We start from the raw sequence: 14,580 nt of genomic DNA, 5'->3' as shown, positions 1-14,580 counted from the left end.
ATAGCACCAGATTGCATCTGAGGACCCATAATTAATCAAAATAATGAAAGGGAAACCCCGTCCCCTTATAGACCCCTCCTCCAGGACGGCATTCACAAATAAACATTATGCCCCCTAATTAATTGCTGTACCTGCTTGTAATTGCTTGAGATGTCTGGCGACTCTACTGAAGGAAACTAAGAGACATCGTACAGGGATAATATACCAAGTTTACACGCCAGAGTTTTGAGCAGAAGAGCTGGAAGATGACCATATAAGATAAGATAAAAGCCGCCCTCTATTACAACTGACTGTCCGATATGATTATATATAATGCGCAGCAGCGCAGTAATGATCCTGGTATATCATTCAAGTGTTCGCCGCTCCGAAAAGGGAAACTGGTCTCGTACTCCTATTTTGCTGTAAAATTCATTGAAAGACGTACATGGCTATTGACGATAAGTATGTTCCTATGATAATTTGCAAAAACATTTCCACAAAGAAAGCTTCATTGAAAGGTTAATTGCACTAGGTCCTCGTTATTACGTTGTTGTAGGCTAATCCAGTTCTTTCATTTCTTTACTTGTCTAGACCCAGTAATGCTCGTTGTAAACAAAAAGATCCGTGTGTCATACTAGGGGGCAGTTGCGCGAATCTTCGTAATCTCATGAGTGATAGAAGCCCAAACGTGTTAGGCCCAAGGTTAACATTCATGGTAAAGAGGTAATACTTAAGGCAAGTAAGCTAATATTTATCGTTATGATCGACCTGAATGGAATCCTCAACAACTATTTTTGCACGTTCTATATTAATTTACCTATTATTTTAAAAAAAATGTGGTAAAATGATCCAACTAAGTTAGGCCAAGCTTGAGTTAGCTCTGCACTACTACAGACTGCTGGATCATGAGATCCACAAAGGGGTAGACCTAGGCGAGCGCTAAAATAAATCTCAATCGCCTTTTTTCTTCCATAATGTCAACGAATTTAGAAGAGGTATAAAATAGCTTAATTGGAGACAGTAGACATGAAATAGTTCTGCTTCTCATTCTGCTAAATAATACTATAGTCAAAGTTATGTTTGTTAATATTACTTGATTTCTGACGGGCTCCAAGAAAGGAAAGTCCTTTTAGGCACTCCTAACTGCAGCGCAAAATAGATACAACAGTTCACAAAACAAATACAGTTCCTCATTATTAAGATTCCAGTGATTGTCCAATTTTGCCTTGTAATCATTCAATGAAGTTGCAGAAACCACAACCTCTTGAAGATTAATGTTCCACATACTATTATATCATAAAACGCTTTGATGTTAGAACACTTGTTTGTACTTTTTCCTTTCCTTTTTTTGTTTTCTTAGGGAGGCTCTGCCTCTTGACTGTGCAATTATTCAAGAAATCTATGATAACGGTAACGCTCAAGAGCAGTTTGAAATTGATCTAGACCAAGCCCTAGAAGCTCGGAGAGGTATAATTATTATCGAACCTGCCAAACTCGGTGATGAAACAGCGAAGTGGATCACTATAGGAAACTGTCTCCACAAAACTGCAGTACTTGCAGGTGTGAGTTGTTTAGCTGCCCCAATGCTAATTCAAAATGACTTGGCCAATTTCGTCAGTATCCCTATGGGAACTTTAAGTATCATATGTGCTTCTATATATGGGGTATCGTGGCAGTTTGATCCATGCTGTAAGTATCAAGTGGAATATGACTATGGGGTTCTAACCAAGCTACCGATGCAGATGTTGGGCACGTCCTCCCCTGTGGTCCTGGTTCGCAAAGATGACAAATACAGAAAGGCTCTACACAACTTGATAGCAGCAGTGACGGCGGTGTACATGGGCCATAAGTTCTACCACTGGATGTATCAATGAAAAAAGGAATGAACGGAAACAACAAACGTCCACAGAGGAAAGTAGTTTATTTTCCAAAAGCAGAGTGTTTTCTATCTGGAAGGTTTGCATGGACTTATGTGAAATTTGAAAAAAAGGCAAAAATAGATTTTGGTACAAATTTGAGAAGTTTAAGAAATGTTTTACTGAATGGGATTTTAGCAATTTTGTGGCAAAGATAGGTGAGGGAAAAAAAAGAGTATCCCTGTGTGTAAAAGACAAAGACAATCTGTATTCTGTGTATTTATTCACTGCAGGCCAATTAAAATAAAATGAGTACATATGTTTTGTCTACACTAGAAATATCATGATAGCACTGGGTTCCAAAATCGGATGCATCTAGGTTAATATTCATATGTTAAAATATTAGCAATAACAAACTGATTTGATACCAGACCAGGGTTTCTAGTTTTTGACGATATTATGTTCTTTCATGATGACTCTGTGCAGACAGTATTATTATCAATTTTTGACAACTACTGTGTAAAATTGGCCTGCCTCTGCTTTAACATGCATCATATTATAACCGAACTAAAAATCTTCCATTTTCACAATATTGGACAGTATTGTTTGTAAATTCAGACAAGACTCAGTGTCAAAACCGCTATCAAGGCCAGGCACATACATTTATGCACATAGCAATTTCTTATGGACACTGGATTCAGATAATATTGTTTGACATTATTCTAAGTTTTTTTGTATGGCAGTTGCCTTTGCCAAACAACTTTGTTTGGGCATTTGAACAATCTTTGACTCTACATATCTTTGGGAACCATCAATGATAGGAACCAACAAAGAGACTTAAGGCAGTTTTGGTACTTTGCAATATTCTGCAGAACCCAACCAGATTTGTAATCAGCATTCTTTGTGGTGATTAATCAGATTTTAAATTTTGTGTATTCCTCATGAACTTTTAAATTAAAGCATTATTAAAAAAGTTTTACACAGCAATTTTGTAAAATTTTGTAAATGTTAATTCCATGCCCATCCCAGTTCATCAAGTTTCATTTTGAAGGCTGATTAAAATTTCACTTGGTTGAAAAACTTTGAATGCTGGAGTCGTAGTCTGATTTCAAACAATCGAATTTGAAGAAAGTTGAAACAGGTTTGTTAAGTTAGACAGAAATTGGTGACCAGATGCAAACAGCTGCTTTCATAATTAGAGTTTGTTAAAGGCACCAGCCTTTGCAGGACACAGTAAGATGCCAGATTTTTTTGGCTACTTGAGGCCAATCACTGACTGGGTAGATCATTGGTATGAATGATTGACCAGTATGAACGATGTGAACCGTGAAAAGAGTCATGGTCGCCAAAAGCCTTTATGTTGGATTTCTGCAGTATCGTGCAGATCTCAACCAGATCTTCAATCAACAGTCTTTTTGGTGATTGATCAGGTTGAGATTTGTGTATTCTTAATGAACTTAATGTAGCACATAAAGAGTTGGTTAAAGTTTGGAAACTACCCAGCGAGTTCCAAAGGTGGTGAACATTTATAAGTGAATGTGATGGACAGGTTGATTTGAAGCAATCTTATTTTTGAGTAATTCTTAAAACAGGTTTGTTAAGCTTGCATTTGGCACTGGCTTTAATTAGTAGCTGATAATTTTTCTACTGTGTAGAAGATGATGTTTCCAGTTCACTGATTTCAGCTGAAACAAAGATTTCAAGACTTACGTGCTGTTCTCCTGTTGGAGATTTGGTTGATCAGATCCGGACTACAGCACGTACTGTACAGCCGAGAAGTCAATGTGGGAAACTTATTAGAATATTAAAGAATATCCTGTTTTGCCATGAAGACTTTGTATGACACATATAAGAACTGCCTGTGGTTCATGTTCTGACATGAGAGGTGAGCATTGTCTGTCACTTGTGAAGTTGTACACATGGTGGAATAGAGGGGGGGGGGGGAGGGAGGGGCATGCCCAGCCCTTCATGTGCACAACTGTTGTTGTGCATGCTTCTCCCTCCCCCATTTGTGTGTGTTACCATGTAATTTCACTCCCCACCCTCCCCTCCTTATTGTATACAATAGGTTTACAATTTATAGCACATAATATCAATTACTTTAAGTATAAAGTTTATTTTGATACATTTAGGCAGATAAAAGCCTGTAAACAGTCCAAGTTTGTACTGCTTTATTCCAATTTGATTTCTTGAGATATTGATAAAATTTCCAAAAAACCCATCAGTGGCTCATCAAATGGCCAAACACAGACTGATAAGTCAACATCTCAAAGGCAATACAGAATTGACTCCAAAGAGAGGTTACTTTAAGGTCTCAAGTTACATGTTTCATTGGATCACAAATTTGCTTCTGATTTTAGTGTCATCCACTTGCTCTGATGGGTGTTGGATTCAAGCTAAAAGAACAAATTTTGTTTACTTAAATTTTTGATACAATGGACTAACGCTTAGATTAGGGCTGAAGAACTCGTTTTCTATGGAATCTTAAAGGAGTATTCCGAATATTAATACTTCTAAGGGGATTACCTTCGAAATTGGAATAACTTTAGAACACACTATGGCATATCAATGCTAAATTGTGCACAATTCAATCTTTTCTAAATTTTTGGGAAGTGTTTTAACAGGGTTGTACTTTTTCAGATCTTTTAATGTTTTTGTTACTACTTTGCCAATAAAAAGACCTTGATTTATTCTAATACAAAACCAGTCTGGATATACTAATGCCATAGTTGATGCACCTGCTTCAGGATCAAATAACTTGTCCCTAAATAAAAAATAAAATGCGTAAATATGCACACAGGGTTTACACAAAAAAGATTGAAAGTTTCCAACTACACGGATTTGAAATTAAATTTGTTTCATAACAAATGTAAATTTGAGTGTTACCTGTAACTCTCCCATGGAATTGCTTGTTTGATTGACATGAAAGGAAATTAAATAAAAGAGAGACAATTTATTTTGATGATTTGTATTTCTATCTTTATTTTCAATATGAGTTACAAATGACACTGATTTCACATCACACTAGAAAAAATTTAGGGTTCTCACAGAATAATCATAATTAACAGTTCTTATATAGCGCAACTTACAATAAAGTCTCGCTGCGCTGTACTTAGCCCTAGTTACTGTTAACTTGTCACACCTACACACCAAAGTGTGCACAATTCAAAAATCTCTCCTGGGGCACCAGAGTGCACCACAGCCACGTGTCCCCTGTGGGACTTCCCATAGGGTGCAGCAACAAACCGGCGCATGCAACTATATTAACAAGTCACCTCGCAAGTCCCCATTTATACACCTGGGTGAAGAGAGGCAATGGAGATAAAGTGCCCTTGCCCAAGGACACCATGCAATGATTTGGCCAGGGCTCGAACCTGTAATCCTTAGATCACAAGTCCACTGCCTTAACCACTTGACCACAACGCCCTACCCTACAAAGTTCAAATCAGGCTTTTACCAATTGTATGGTCCAGAACAAGAACGTAAATGCTTTCAACTAGGCCCTCGGTTCTTGTTCTTCTGAACTGATACAAAGATAAGCTTTACTTATGTTGAAAAAATATTCTTGATGTTATGATTGGATGAGTATGTCACAAAATTGTGGCTCCTTTTACCAGAGGGAAGGAGAGAGTTAGAGGTTTTTGAGAAGGAAGAACCCATTCCCCGCACTTCATGTCTATCGCCATACCCCACTCCACCCTCTTAAATTTCACACAGCTGTTCATCCCATTAGATGAGAGTGATAACATGGTCCACTTGTCAAAATGTGTGCTCCTCATTTCATCACATTGGGTTTACAGGCCATGAATTTGTGGTCTTTAAGTCACCATAGACACGAAGGCCCAAGTCAGAGACAAAGAGAGCTTTCATGGGTGGTTAAATATAAGTCTGGTCCCCAGATAAGTAGTGTCCCTGGAACGTTCCTCAATTGTGCTAAGAGCTCCAGAATAATTTAAATTTTGACTTATTTGGCTTTTTCCTTCATAGATACAACAGTACATCTTAACTTATGATTGTTGACAAAGTTACATCCCCAAAGTTCATTCACACTCACATATAAAGGCAACCCAATGAAAACAACTTCACAGAATTTAAATTCATCTTCAAGCCCATAATTTGCATAGTAATGATGAAAACTACGGCTTGCTGTTACCTTCAAATTCTTTTGGCCTTGGATTTTTAATATAGACAAACTACTACTGGATGAAGTATTACAGAGTAAAGATCTGTATTTGGCCATCTTTTAAAACACAGCACCGGCAAACACTGAGATGCCCAACATTTCAATCCTCCTTTTAAACATAACAAGTAGATATTTACCCTGATATTTAATGTACAGCAGTATTAAGTTTATGCTTTATTGTGAAGTGCTTTTTATTTTGATGGAATAAGAATATCTTATTGTTATCATGATTATATGTACGTCAACCAGAGGGAAAAATTGAATTCCCAGAAAAAAAATATGGTCGTTGTACTATACTCCACCCAAACTTGACGAAATTATCCAATGTTGGCTTTTTGGAGAAGTATACCTCCTGAGTACATACTTTATTCTTCTTCTAATATTGCACTACAAAAGTTTCTTTGAAACATTCATGTTTGGTTTGCATAACAGATACATTGTAAGCCGATTCAAGAGCATTCATGTTTTTCCTGACAGCACAAGATTTCCAAGGAAATTCACTCAAAAGCCATCACCATAAATCCCCAAAGCTGATTCCATCTTTTCAAGCTGGAAACAAATATTAAACCAGATAAGTTACACATGCTATATACAGCAAAGAATCTGAAATTTCTAATAGATATTTCTGAGACTTGTCATGTAATGAATTCCACCTGCTGGGAGGGGATTATATTTACATGGCTTCTAATCCTCTGCAGTCATGCCCATCTTTGCTCGCTTTCTCATTACCATTCTGATCCAAGCTGGGAAAAGGGCATTAATTGTACCACCAATACAGTGCAAAAATGGCCCAACCACGACATCGGCTTCACCCAAAGCTGTCTGGAGAACAATCCTGTCTGCAAGGTACTCAGGTGTCATCCCTTTGGCAGTGGTAGAATCTAGTTCTGTTGAGGAGACAAATATTTATGATATTTATCTTTGAATGGTTGAACCATTTCAGGTGAACAAAATACTGGTTGAGAAAAGATTGATTTTGTAAAAGTTGAAATGGAACGAAACTTAGACTCAAACTACAAACAATTCAGTTAAAATATTTGCAGATTGCAAACAAATATTTAGGATTGATATAGAGGTTTGACTACGAGGTAGTTCAATGGTCATTTCCCAAGTATCTAAAGAGTATGTCGGTTGTAACTTGTTTGGCATTTCTAGACTACATAACCAGTATTCCAACTATGTGCAAAAGACAGCCATCTTCAAAACTGAGGGGAGATTATAGGATCAGTAATGTATAGTTAGTGACTTTGGAGAAAGTTTGGTGAACTAATTCAGTATGTACAGTCTGTCAGTGCACTATTTGAATGACATTCAGAACGATTTGCAAAGAAAGGGCAATTGGTAAATCACAATCATGGATTGTACTGTAATCAATAAAACACTTATGATGTGACTGCATACTATATGTATGTCAGTACTGAAAGTAGGTGATTTAGGTCGACAGGATGTTTGTGTACAGGTTTGTCTGTGTATAAAAAGAATTTGTTTAATCAAACATAGTGGGTATGAGTTGGTCTATTTGTAAAATGAAACACATAATCAAACATATTTGTGTACATGGATTCCCAAAAGAAGATTGCAGAAAAAAGGTTCCTAATTGGGGATTGGAACCTAAATTTTCAAGGGGAACTTATCAAATGGCGCATAGAATCTCAATTCTTCAAACTAGTAACTAACATACAACATAGCATTTTTTTTGCAAAAAAGAAGAAGATAATATTTGACTTACTTCCATGTTGACTATTATCTGCACAGACTGCATTAATTGAGAGATTTGTCTGTACGTAGCTGGGACTAATGATTCCAATATGAATGTTATGCTCCGCTACTTCAGCTCGTAGACAGTCAAAGTATGATTGCACAGCGAACTTTGATGCTGAATCTGTAAACATACAAGAATAAAACGTAAAAAATATGTGAAAACCAGAGCATTGAGGATGTAAACCTAAACAGATGCAGACCAGATTTGTGTATTACGAACTTGCCATCTAGAAGTGGAAATTGTTTACTGTTATGCATGCAGTAATTTAAGCTCACTTGTTTTTGAACTCCACTCTGACATACTTTAAAGAAACTTCAAAAGCAACCACTGTTGTCATAGGTCTTCCACATTCTAATCATTAGACCCAAATTCAACAAATTTACACAGTACAACCATTGATAACATACAATCCACAAATTTATTGCCGAAGCGGAAAAATGGCAAACACTTCCGGTTTCTTCATTCCGGCTTTCTAACACACGAAACCATTAAAAAACAATTTCTGATCATAGTAAACTGAGACGAATATAGGTCTCATAGTCAAGGAAATTGGAACATTGAACTGTGGGACGAGTAGTTTCCACTCCACTTAACCTGTTTCTCTATGTGTTCAAATTAGTTGGTCTCCAAAGGAAATCATGTAAGGAAGAAGCCGCAGGCCCTCTAACTTCAATATATTTTTTTACACTGGCTGTTTGGAAGTCAATATGCAGTTTGCTATAAACAGTTGCTTTATATAAAGTGCATCCAACTGTGCAATGAACTTTATGTACACTAGTAAAAGAAATAAAAAATGAGTTTTGAGTTCAGCTCTTAGATCAAGGTTTACACACATAATGTGTTGTGCCTTATTTGGTCTGTTGTCTTTGCATTGATTATATGCATCTCCAGTACTTTACACCTGTTACTAATAATACATACATAATGATAATAATACATAATTAAATGGGAGCTTGTTCTACTTACACGCTGTCCGGTATGGGAGACCTATCTTCCCCTGCACACTGCTGACAGCTATTATACTTCCTCCCTTGTTTCCAATCATAGAGGGCAAGACAGCTAGGAAACAAACAATTAAAGATTAACGTTGCAATTGACCTTCTAATTTTATGTTTACTCCCATCTCACTAGTGAGTGACTAAAGAGACAGGCAGTTGATCTGCAATTTACAAGCAACATCTCAAATACATTATAAATGATATTATTTTGTCTTACTATAATAAAATGAAATTTTAGGATGGTTAACTCGTTTCTCCGAAGGTACTGTAAAAGTCTTTGCACAGCTGCAAACAGACTGATTACCAACATCTCTTACCTAAGATAGTTTGTAGCAGTATTATCAAGAGTATTCTTACCAAGACAAGCAATGAATAAAGTGTTAGGTTGATTAATGAAAGTAGTAATGTTATCAAGAGTATTCTTACCAACACAAGCAATGAATCAAGTATAAGGTTGATTAATGAAAAGTTATCAAAAATAGAAATCTAGTCATGTGAGTGTTTTGTAATGGCATAGCAGTTGTGCAAAGAATCTAAAAATTTATAACCAAATTCGACACCATGAGTTGATATCTTATCTTGGAGGATTTATAAGCATGATTGACCATTAAAGTCAGCCTGAAGGTTTTTGTTTTTCATTTTAGGTATCCTTTGTTATTTCAACCCAGACTATATCGGAAAGTTTTAGTTAAAATCCACAACATTTATTTATGTTTATTTACCAGAAGTGACAGCTACACATCCAAAATAATTTACAAGCATCAGTTTCTGGTAGACTTCAATTTTGGTTTCCAAGGCAGAGCCTCGGTAAGAAAGTCCCGCATTGTTGATTAGGATGTCTATCCTACCATGGTACGAGAGGGCTGTCTGGATCTTATCTGGGATCGAGGCAAAGTCTGAGACGTCCATCTGTATGACCTGTGGTTCGTGAGATTGGCCTTCCTGTGATGACACAAAGAGCACAATTGAGAGATGGAACAAAACATGTGATCGGGTCAAATTAAGCCTTCACTTCTGAACAGGCTAGCTGGGCTACTACTCCCAAGAGAGCTAGTAGACAAACAAAGTAGCTTGTTTCATTATTGAAATGTTTTCAGGAATAGTCCTATTATGACACCAATCAAGCCACTATACTGAAACATTTATGGTCTCAAGGCAATACTGGACATACATTCTCCTTCCCCTGTAATTTGACAACTGTAAGACACTTTTTCTTGCATTTATAGAGAGTGATAACTTTCTCAGCAGTTGCTTGACATGTAAGAAAATGGAACACCATGCATTAAAGAAGCAGTAATGATAGTCTTATTAGGATCTACCAAGTATCACTATATCTAGGCAAATAGATGTTACTATTAAAGGAAAAATTAAAATTTTCTTCTCATCACAGGGAAACGACCTGTCAAGAAAGAATCAAGTTTGTTCTTTAAAAGCTAGGGACCTTGAACTCATTATGGACATTAAGATTTTCAGGCTTTAACCTCTGTTGATCTGAAATGATATTGGACATATGAAAAACAATGATGCATGTAAAATCCCTGGCCAAGTTTTGATTCTTGGTGCTTTTAAGTTTAGACCTCCGTGGACCTTTGATCCCTACCAAAAACAATAACATGGTGAACATCATACATGTATGTAAAAGATTAGTGCTAGTTACAATTCCTGGAATACCTGTTGCTTTTTACCCTGGACCCTGGACCTATAGTTAAATCCTCCAACCGAACCATGAAGGTTCACAATCAAAGTCTTTAGTGTCTCAAAATGAAAACATACCAAAATACTTACAACTGTCCTTGATATTACATCTTTTTTCACTCTTTCCAGTTCTTCCAAGCGTCTTGCGCTGATAATTACCCTGCAGCCGACCTTATGGAAAGCATGAGCACAAGCTGTATGGAAGATAAAGCCAAGTATACACCAAGATTATGTATGAATTCTAGAAAACCTGTTCCAGTGAAAAGTTATCCAAGATGAAGAAAATTAACAGTGTCAAAGTAAGACACAGAAATTGCTTGGAAGTAACAAAATATTTAGATATATTGTAAGTATTAAGTAGAGGATGGGGTTCGGAAAGGTAAGTCAGGGGTATTAAGTTGAGGTGGAGATAGAAATTGGGGGTGGATTTTGAAAGTGGGGTGGGGAGGATAAGTGGGAATGGGGTAGGAGATAGGTGTAACAGTTGGATTATGGATATTGAGTCTAACATGAAAATAGTTTACTCAGAACTACTATATATGTTAATAACGTCAATACTAGGGGCCTTGCTTCCCTCTCTATCTCTATGATATGAATGTACTTCTTTTCTTGCATAGCTGTTCATATTATGGTTTGTGTTAAAGTTACAAGGGAGTGTTCACTTAGAACTAAGAAAATATTGGCTTGTAACTGAAGTTTTTTTATTTTTTATGATACAAGCAATATTGTTAGTAATATCTCTGAAAACAGTGTCATATTTCTTAATGATTGTAGATCAAAGCCTTTAGTTAATGTATCAGGTTAGGTTAGCACCAAATGTCTTCAAGAGTTTACAGAATAAATCATTGAGAATAATCTTATAACTTAATGCAATTCCTTGCACCCAATTGAGGGCTCCTCTGGAAAGCAGTGCTTTTGCACTGAGCAGGACTACCCTCATTTAAGATGACAATAATAAAAAATTAAATAATAAAAGTTTTTATATACTGTACTCTCAATCATGCTTCAAAACACTTGTAATGACAGCACAAGCAGTATGAATATCCTATTTCTGGCAGATAAAGGTTAGGAACTGTTCATACTGTCAGTATGAGTGCTTTGAAGCATGATATTAGAGGACAGCATATAGTGGCAAAAAGCATTGTAAAATTGTCCAAACTGCCTGTTTCTTGCCACTACTGTAACTCATGAATATTCATCAGTTATCGTTCCATATTGCATTATATTTAAATCAATATAAACCGACTTTACCTTCACCAATTCCAGAACTTGCACCAGTAATTAACACAACCTTGTCCTTCAATGAGGCTATTGCTTGTCTCTTTGTCAGTCTACGGTAAAGCCATAGTAGTCCCAGGCCACCAAATACTGCTGCCGTCAACACCGATGGAGTGCTGGTGAGGTGTTGTTGGACAGACAACATTCTGCATCTCTACAAACTGGATATCTTAGAAGTACAATGCAACAAAACAAAAGAATTACAACATACACAACGTAATATCTTAATTATGCTTAAATTACCATAAATTTGTGAACTTTGTTCAGTACTAACCGTGTTACCTCCCCTCCTGAATTTGGCCTGACATAAATTCTGCATCAGAAAAACAACACAAAAAAATTCCCTGGTTATGTTTGCTCCTCCATCATTCTCAACTTGGTTGGTGATACATGCGTCTATGTCCTACTCACTTTATAGGCACTGTCACATGCACTCCCAGCAATGTGGTACGTAATATGTTGATATAATAGCTCATGGTCAGTCCCCTTAATGGCTGCTAACCCAACTTTGAAACACATGGAGCTTAATTGCCAGCATGAGCTTATAATCTCTACCACTGCAAGACTACTGTACTATAATCTGAAGCTAGTACAGTAGCTGCATGGTTCAAAGGGAGATTGTAATATATGTGCTTTTGAAATGATTTCCAAATTGTAAAGATTCCAAATTTGAGTTAAAATGTTGAATTGGGAGCCACTTGACATGTCAGTTGTAATCCAGAAGCCCTTGCGGATTTCTCCCACATTTGTGGTAGCTTCAAAAGCGTTGTAAAAATAACAGCTGATGATTATTAAATTATTATTATTGCTTTTAACAATGATTTATGAGCAGAAGGCTATCTCTCTGTTCACAAATTTAAAATTAGGTTTGTTTCTATAATTCTATATTCTATCGACACCCAACTACAGTAGGTAGAATTTCAGCCAAATCGTATAACAGCAAAGTCAAGTGACATCAAACACCAAAACTGATATTTCTCATTAGTCAACCTTCTTAAGATGATAATTTGGTCTAAATTTAGGCAGGTTTGGTCTACAGAGCTTGGGCAAGTCAATACTTTAGGAGAGAGAGGATGTGAAATTGATCACTGGAGGATGAATTTGGAAAGTGCATCTTTTCAATCACAAAGGAGTTGGGAAATTCCTTTGGGTTGCTCAGGATGCTGGAAACTTTGCAAACTATTGTACACATTTTTGTTGGTCACTAGTTTCTACAGTTTTCATCCTAGGCCTATACTACAACTGAGCAGTTTCATTGGCTGTAACTTTCCTGCAATTACTTTGTTTGTTTTGTAATAAGGATTTGTATCAATTTCTTCCTGATTTGCCAGGATTTTTAACAAAATGAAAATCAAAATTTAAAAGCACAATTTCTTCATGGTGGAACCTAGCCTAAACTTATCAACAACAAAAATTAAACTGTGGGAGCTATTCTCAATTAACAGTTCAATAAGGATGGCACCCTTACTTATTTACCGGATCATTGGGTCAATAATAATAATAATGGACACTTTGTATAGCGCCGGCATCTGCCCAAAGGTGCTCATGGCGCTTGATAAGTGTTGCTCTGGTGCTTATTTACGCCATCGTTAGTTGCACTGCGCTTTTTTACCCGATCTTTGGTTAAATAAGGAATGTTTATTTACCTGATAGAGGTTTAATGTATCTGATGTAATGCTTATTTAGGGCAATGATGGGAGATAATGGATCAAGGAGGTGGGTGTACACATCCCTCCCCTTTCCAACTCTTTCCTCTAAAATACATTACAAAATTAAAGTGGTTATTAGCCCAACCTTCATTGTTACACAAGTATAAATTAAAATTATAGCCTAAATATGCCTTAGAATGCACCATTTCGTGTCTATTTATTCTTATCTGGGAGGACCCCATAATCCTGTGCATGCCACTGCTTACAAGCATATTTGACAAAGTTTATTTACATTTCTATGGATATGCTACATAGTCTTTTATACAGTGATATTACACTAAGATAATATAATTCATCTTAACACATTTCGACATTTGAGATGTGATGCGAATACACACAAATTTATTCTTCTCTAGCTTGAGGAATCTCTCAGCTCACAGATTGTGGTTGGGATGACTAGCCATGAACACCATGATTTTCCACCTGACAATTGGGTAAATAGCCACAACGTAAGAAAAGGGAGTAGGCAACATAGCCTAACCTTGACAACCAATATTATTGATAACTGTGTCTTACATTGCACTATGCCACTAATGTCCCCATACCTAGGTTCAGTTACAAAATATGCTACTTACCATGTACTAGTAGTAGTACTACCATATCTTGTACATAATATAAGCTTATGCATAGACTAGTTATGTCACTGGCAGCACCTTCCAATATTATGATGCCTGACTAAGCTACATACTACTACTACTACTAGGCTAGGCATTATTTACTAAACTAGTTTTAACCACCGGTCAACAAATGTCAGCCCAAAATTTGATCAGATCAAGCATCATACCGTTCCTACCTTGTGAATGTTTTTTTCTTCTTTCATTCACTTTAAAATATGCAACCCACAAGTATAATAGTTCGTTTCGATATATTTACTTGTTGTCAAGCCACCCCTCCTGCAACAGCTCCAATCTCGTCGTAACGTTGGTGAGTATTTCGAATCGTTACAGTCGGGACTGAATGTCAGCTGATCACCATTGTTTACTTTCTACACGTGCACCGTCCATATTACTACCATCGAGACTGTCTGAAATAACCCGGAAGTTTCGTGTTTTGACAATACGCATGTGCAATGCGTATGGAATAATTCGAAAACCACCTTAGATGTCAAACTAGGAATTGG

The 14,580-nt window shown here is 36.6% G+C and overlaps 2 protein-coding genes across 7 annotated transcripts; one reads left to right on the top strand and one right to left on the bottom strand.

Annotated features, from left to right (window-relative positions):
• The first annotated feature begins 282 nt into the window (after positions 1–282).
• LOC139959612 (transmembrane protein 11, mitochondrial-like) lies at positions 283–4,791 on the top strand. Of its 2 annotated transcripts, XM_071957351.1 has the most exons (3): positions 297–441; positions 571–702; positions 1,340–4,791. In XM_071957351.1, exons 1-3 carry the CDS (start codon positions 425–427, stop codon positions 1,851–1,853), a joined length of 663 nt encoding a protein of 220 aa, XP_071813452.1. In that variant the 5' UTR covers positions 297–424; the 3' UTR covers positions 1,854–4,791. The 2 variants fall into 2 exon arrangements, with proteins under 2 accessions (XP_071813453.1, XP_071813452.1); XM_071957352.1 differs by lacking the exon at positions 571–702 and having other exon boundaries at positions 283–441.
• An 815-nt stretch (positions 4,792–5,606) lies between these two features.
• Positions 5,607–14,481, bottom strand: LOC139959611 (dehydrogenase/reductase SDR family protein 7-like). Of its 5 annotated transcripts, none has more exons than XM_071957348.1 (7): positions 14,334–14,481; positions 11,725–11,920; positions 10,564–10,667; positions 9,501–9,720; positions 8,747–8,839; positions 7,748–7,900; positions 5,607–6,905 (listed from the first exon to the last, which is right to left on the bottom strand). In XM_071957348.1, exons 2-7 carry the CDS (start codon positions 11,894–11,896, stop codon positions 6,703–6,705), a joined length of 945 nt encoding a protein of 314 aa, XP_071813449.1. In that variant the 5' UTR covers positions 11,897–11,920; positions 14,334–14,481; the 3' UTR covers positions 5,607–6,702. The 5 variants fall into 5 exon arrangements, with proteins under 5 accessions (XP_071813449.1, XP_071813447.1, XP_071813451.1 ...); XM_071957346.1 differs by having other exon boundaries at positions 11,725–11,912; positions 14,245–14,418; XM_071957350.1 differs by having other exon boundaries at positions 11,725–11,912; positions 14,254–14,418.
• Positions 14,482–14,580: the final 99 nt, after the last annotated feature.

Source organism: Apostichopus japonicus, chromosome 19 (genome assembly GCF_037975245.1).
Source record: "Apostichopus japonicus isolate 1M-3 chromosome 19, ASM3797524v1, whole genome shotgun sequence".
NCBI lineage: Eukaryota > Metazoa > Echinodermata > Holothuroidea > Aspidochirotida > Stichopodidae > Apostichopus > Apostichopus japonicus.
This window is presented reverse-complemented; position numbering and strand designations above follow the sequence as displayed.

Excerpts from the sequence above, each read along its gene's own strand:
- LOC139959612 (XM_071957351.1), top strand. Across the intron at positions 703-1,339 it reads TTAACATTCATGGTAAAGAG|GGAGGCTCTGCCTCTTGACT; the intron begins GTAATACTTAAG and ends TTGTTTTCTTAG.
- LOC139959611 (XM_071957348.1), bottom strand. The coding sequence starts at position 11,896 with ATGTTGTCTGTCCAACAACACCTCACCAGCACTCCATCGGTGTTGACG. Across the intron at positions 7,901-8,746 it reads TCTCCCATACCGGACAGCGT|ATTCAGCATCAAAGTTCGCT; the intron begins GTAAGTAGAACA and ends GTATGTTTACAG. Across the intron at positions 6,906-7,747 it reads AGATAATAGTCAACATGGAA|AACTAGATTCTACCACTGCC; the intron begins GTAAGTCAAATA and ends TCTCCTCAACAG.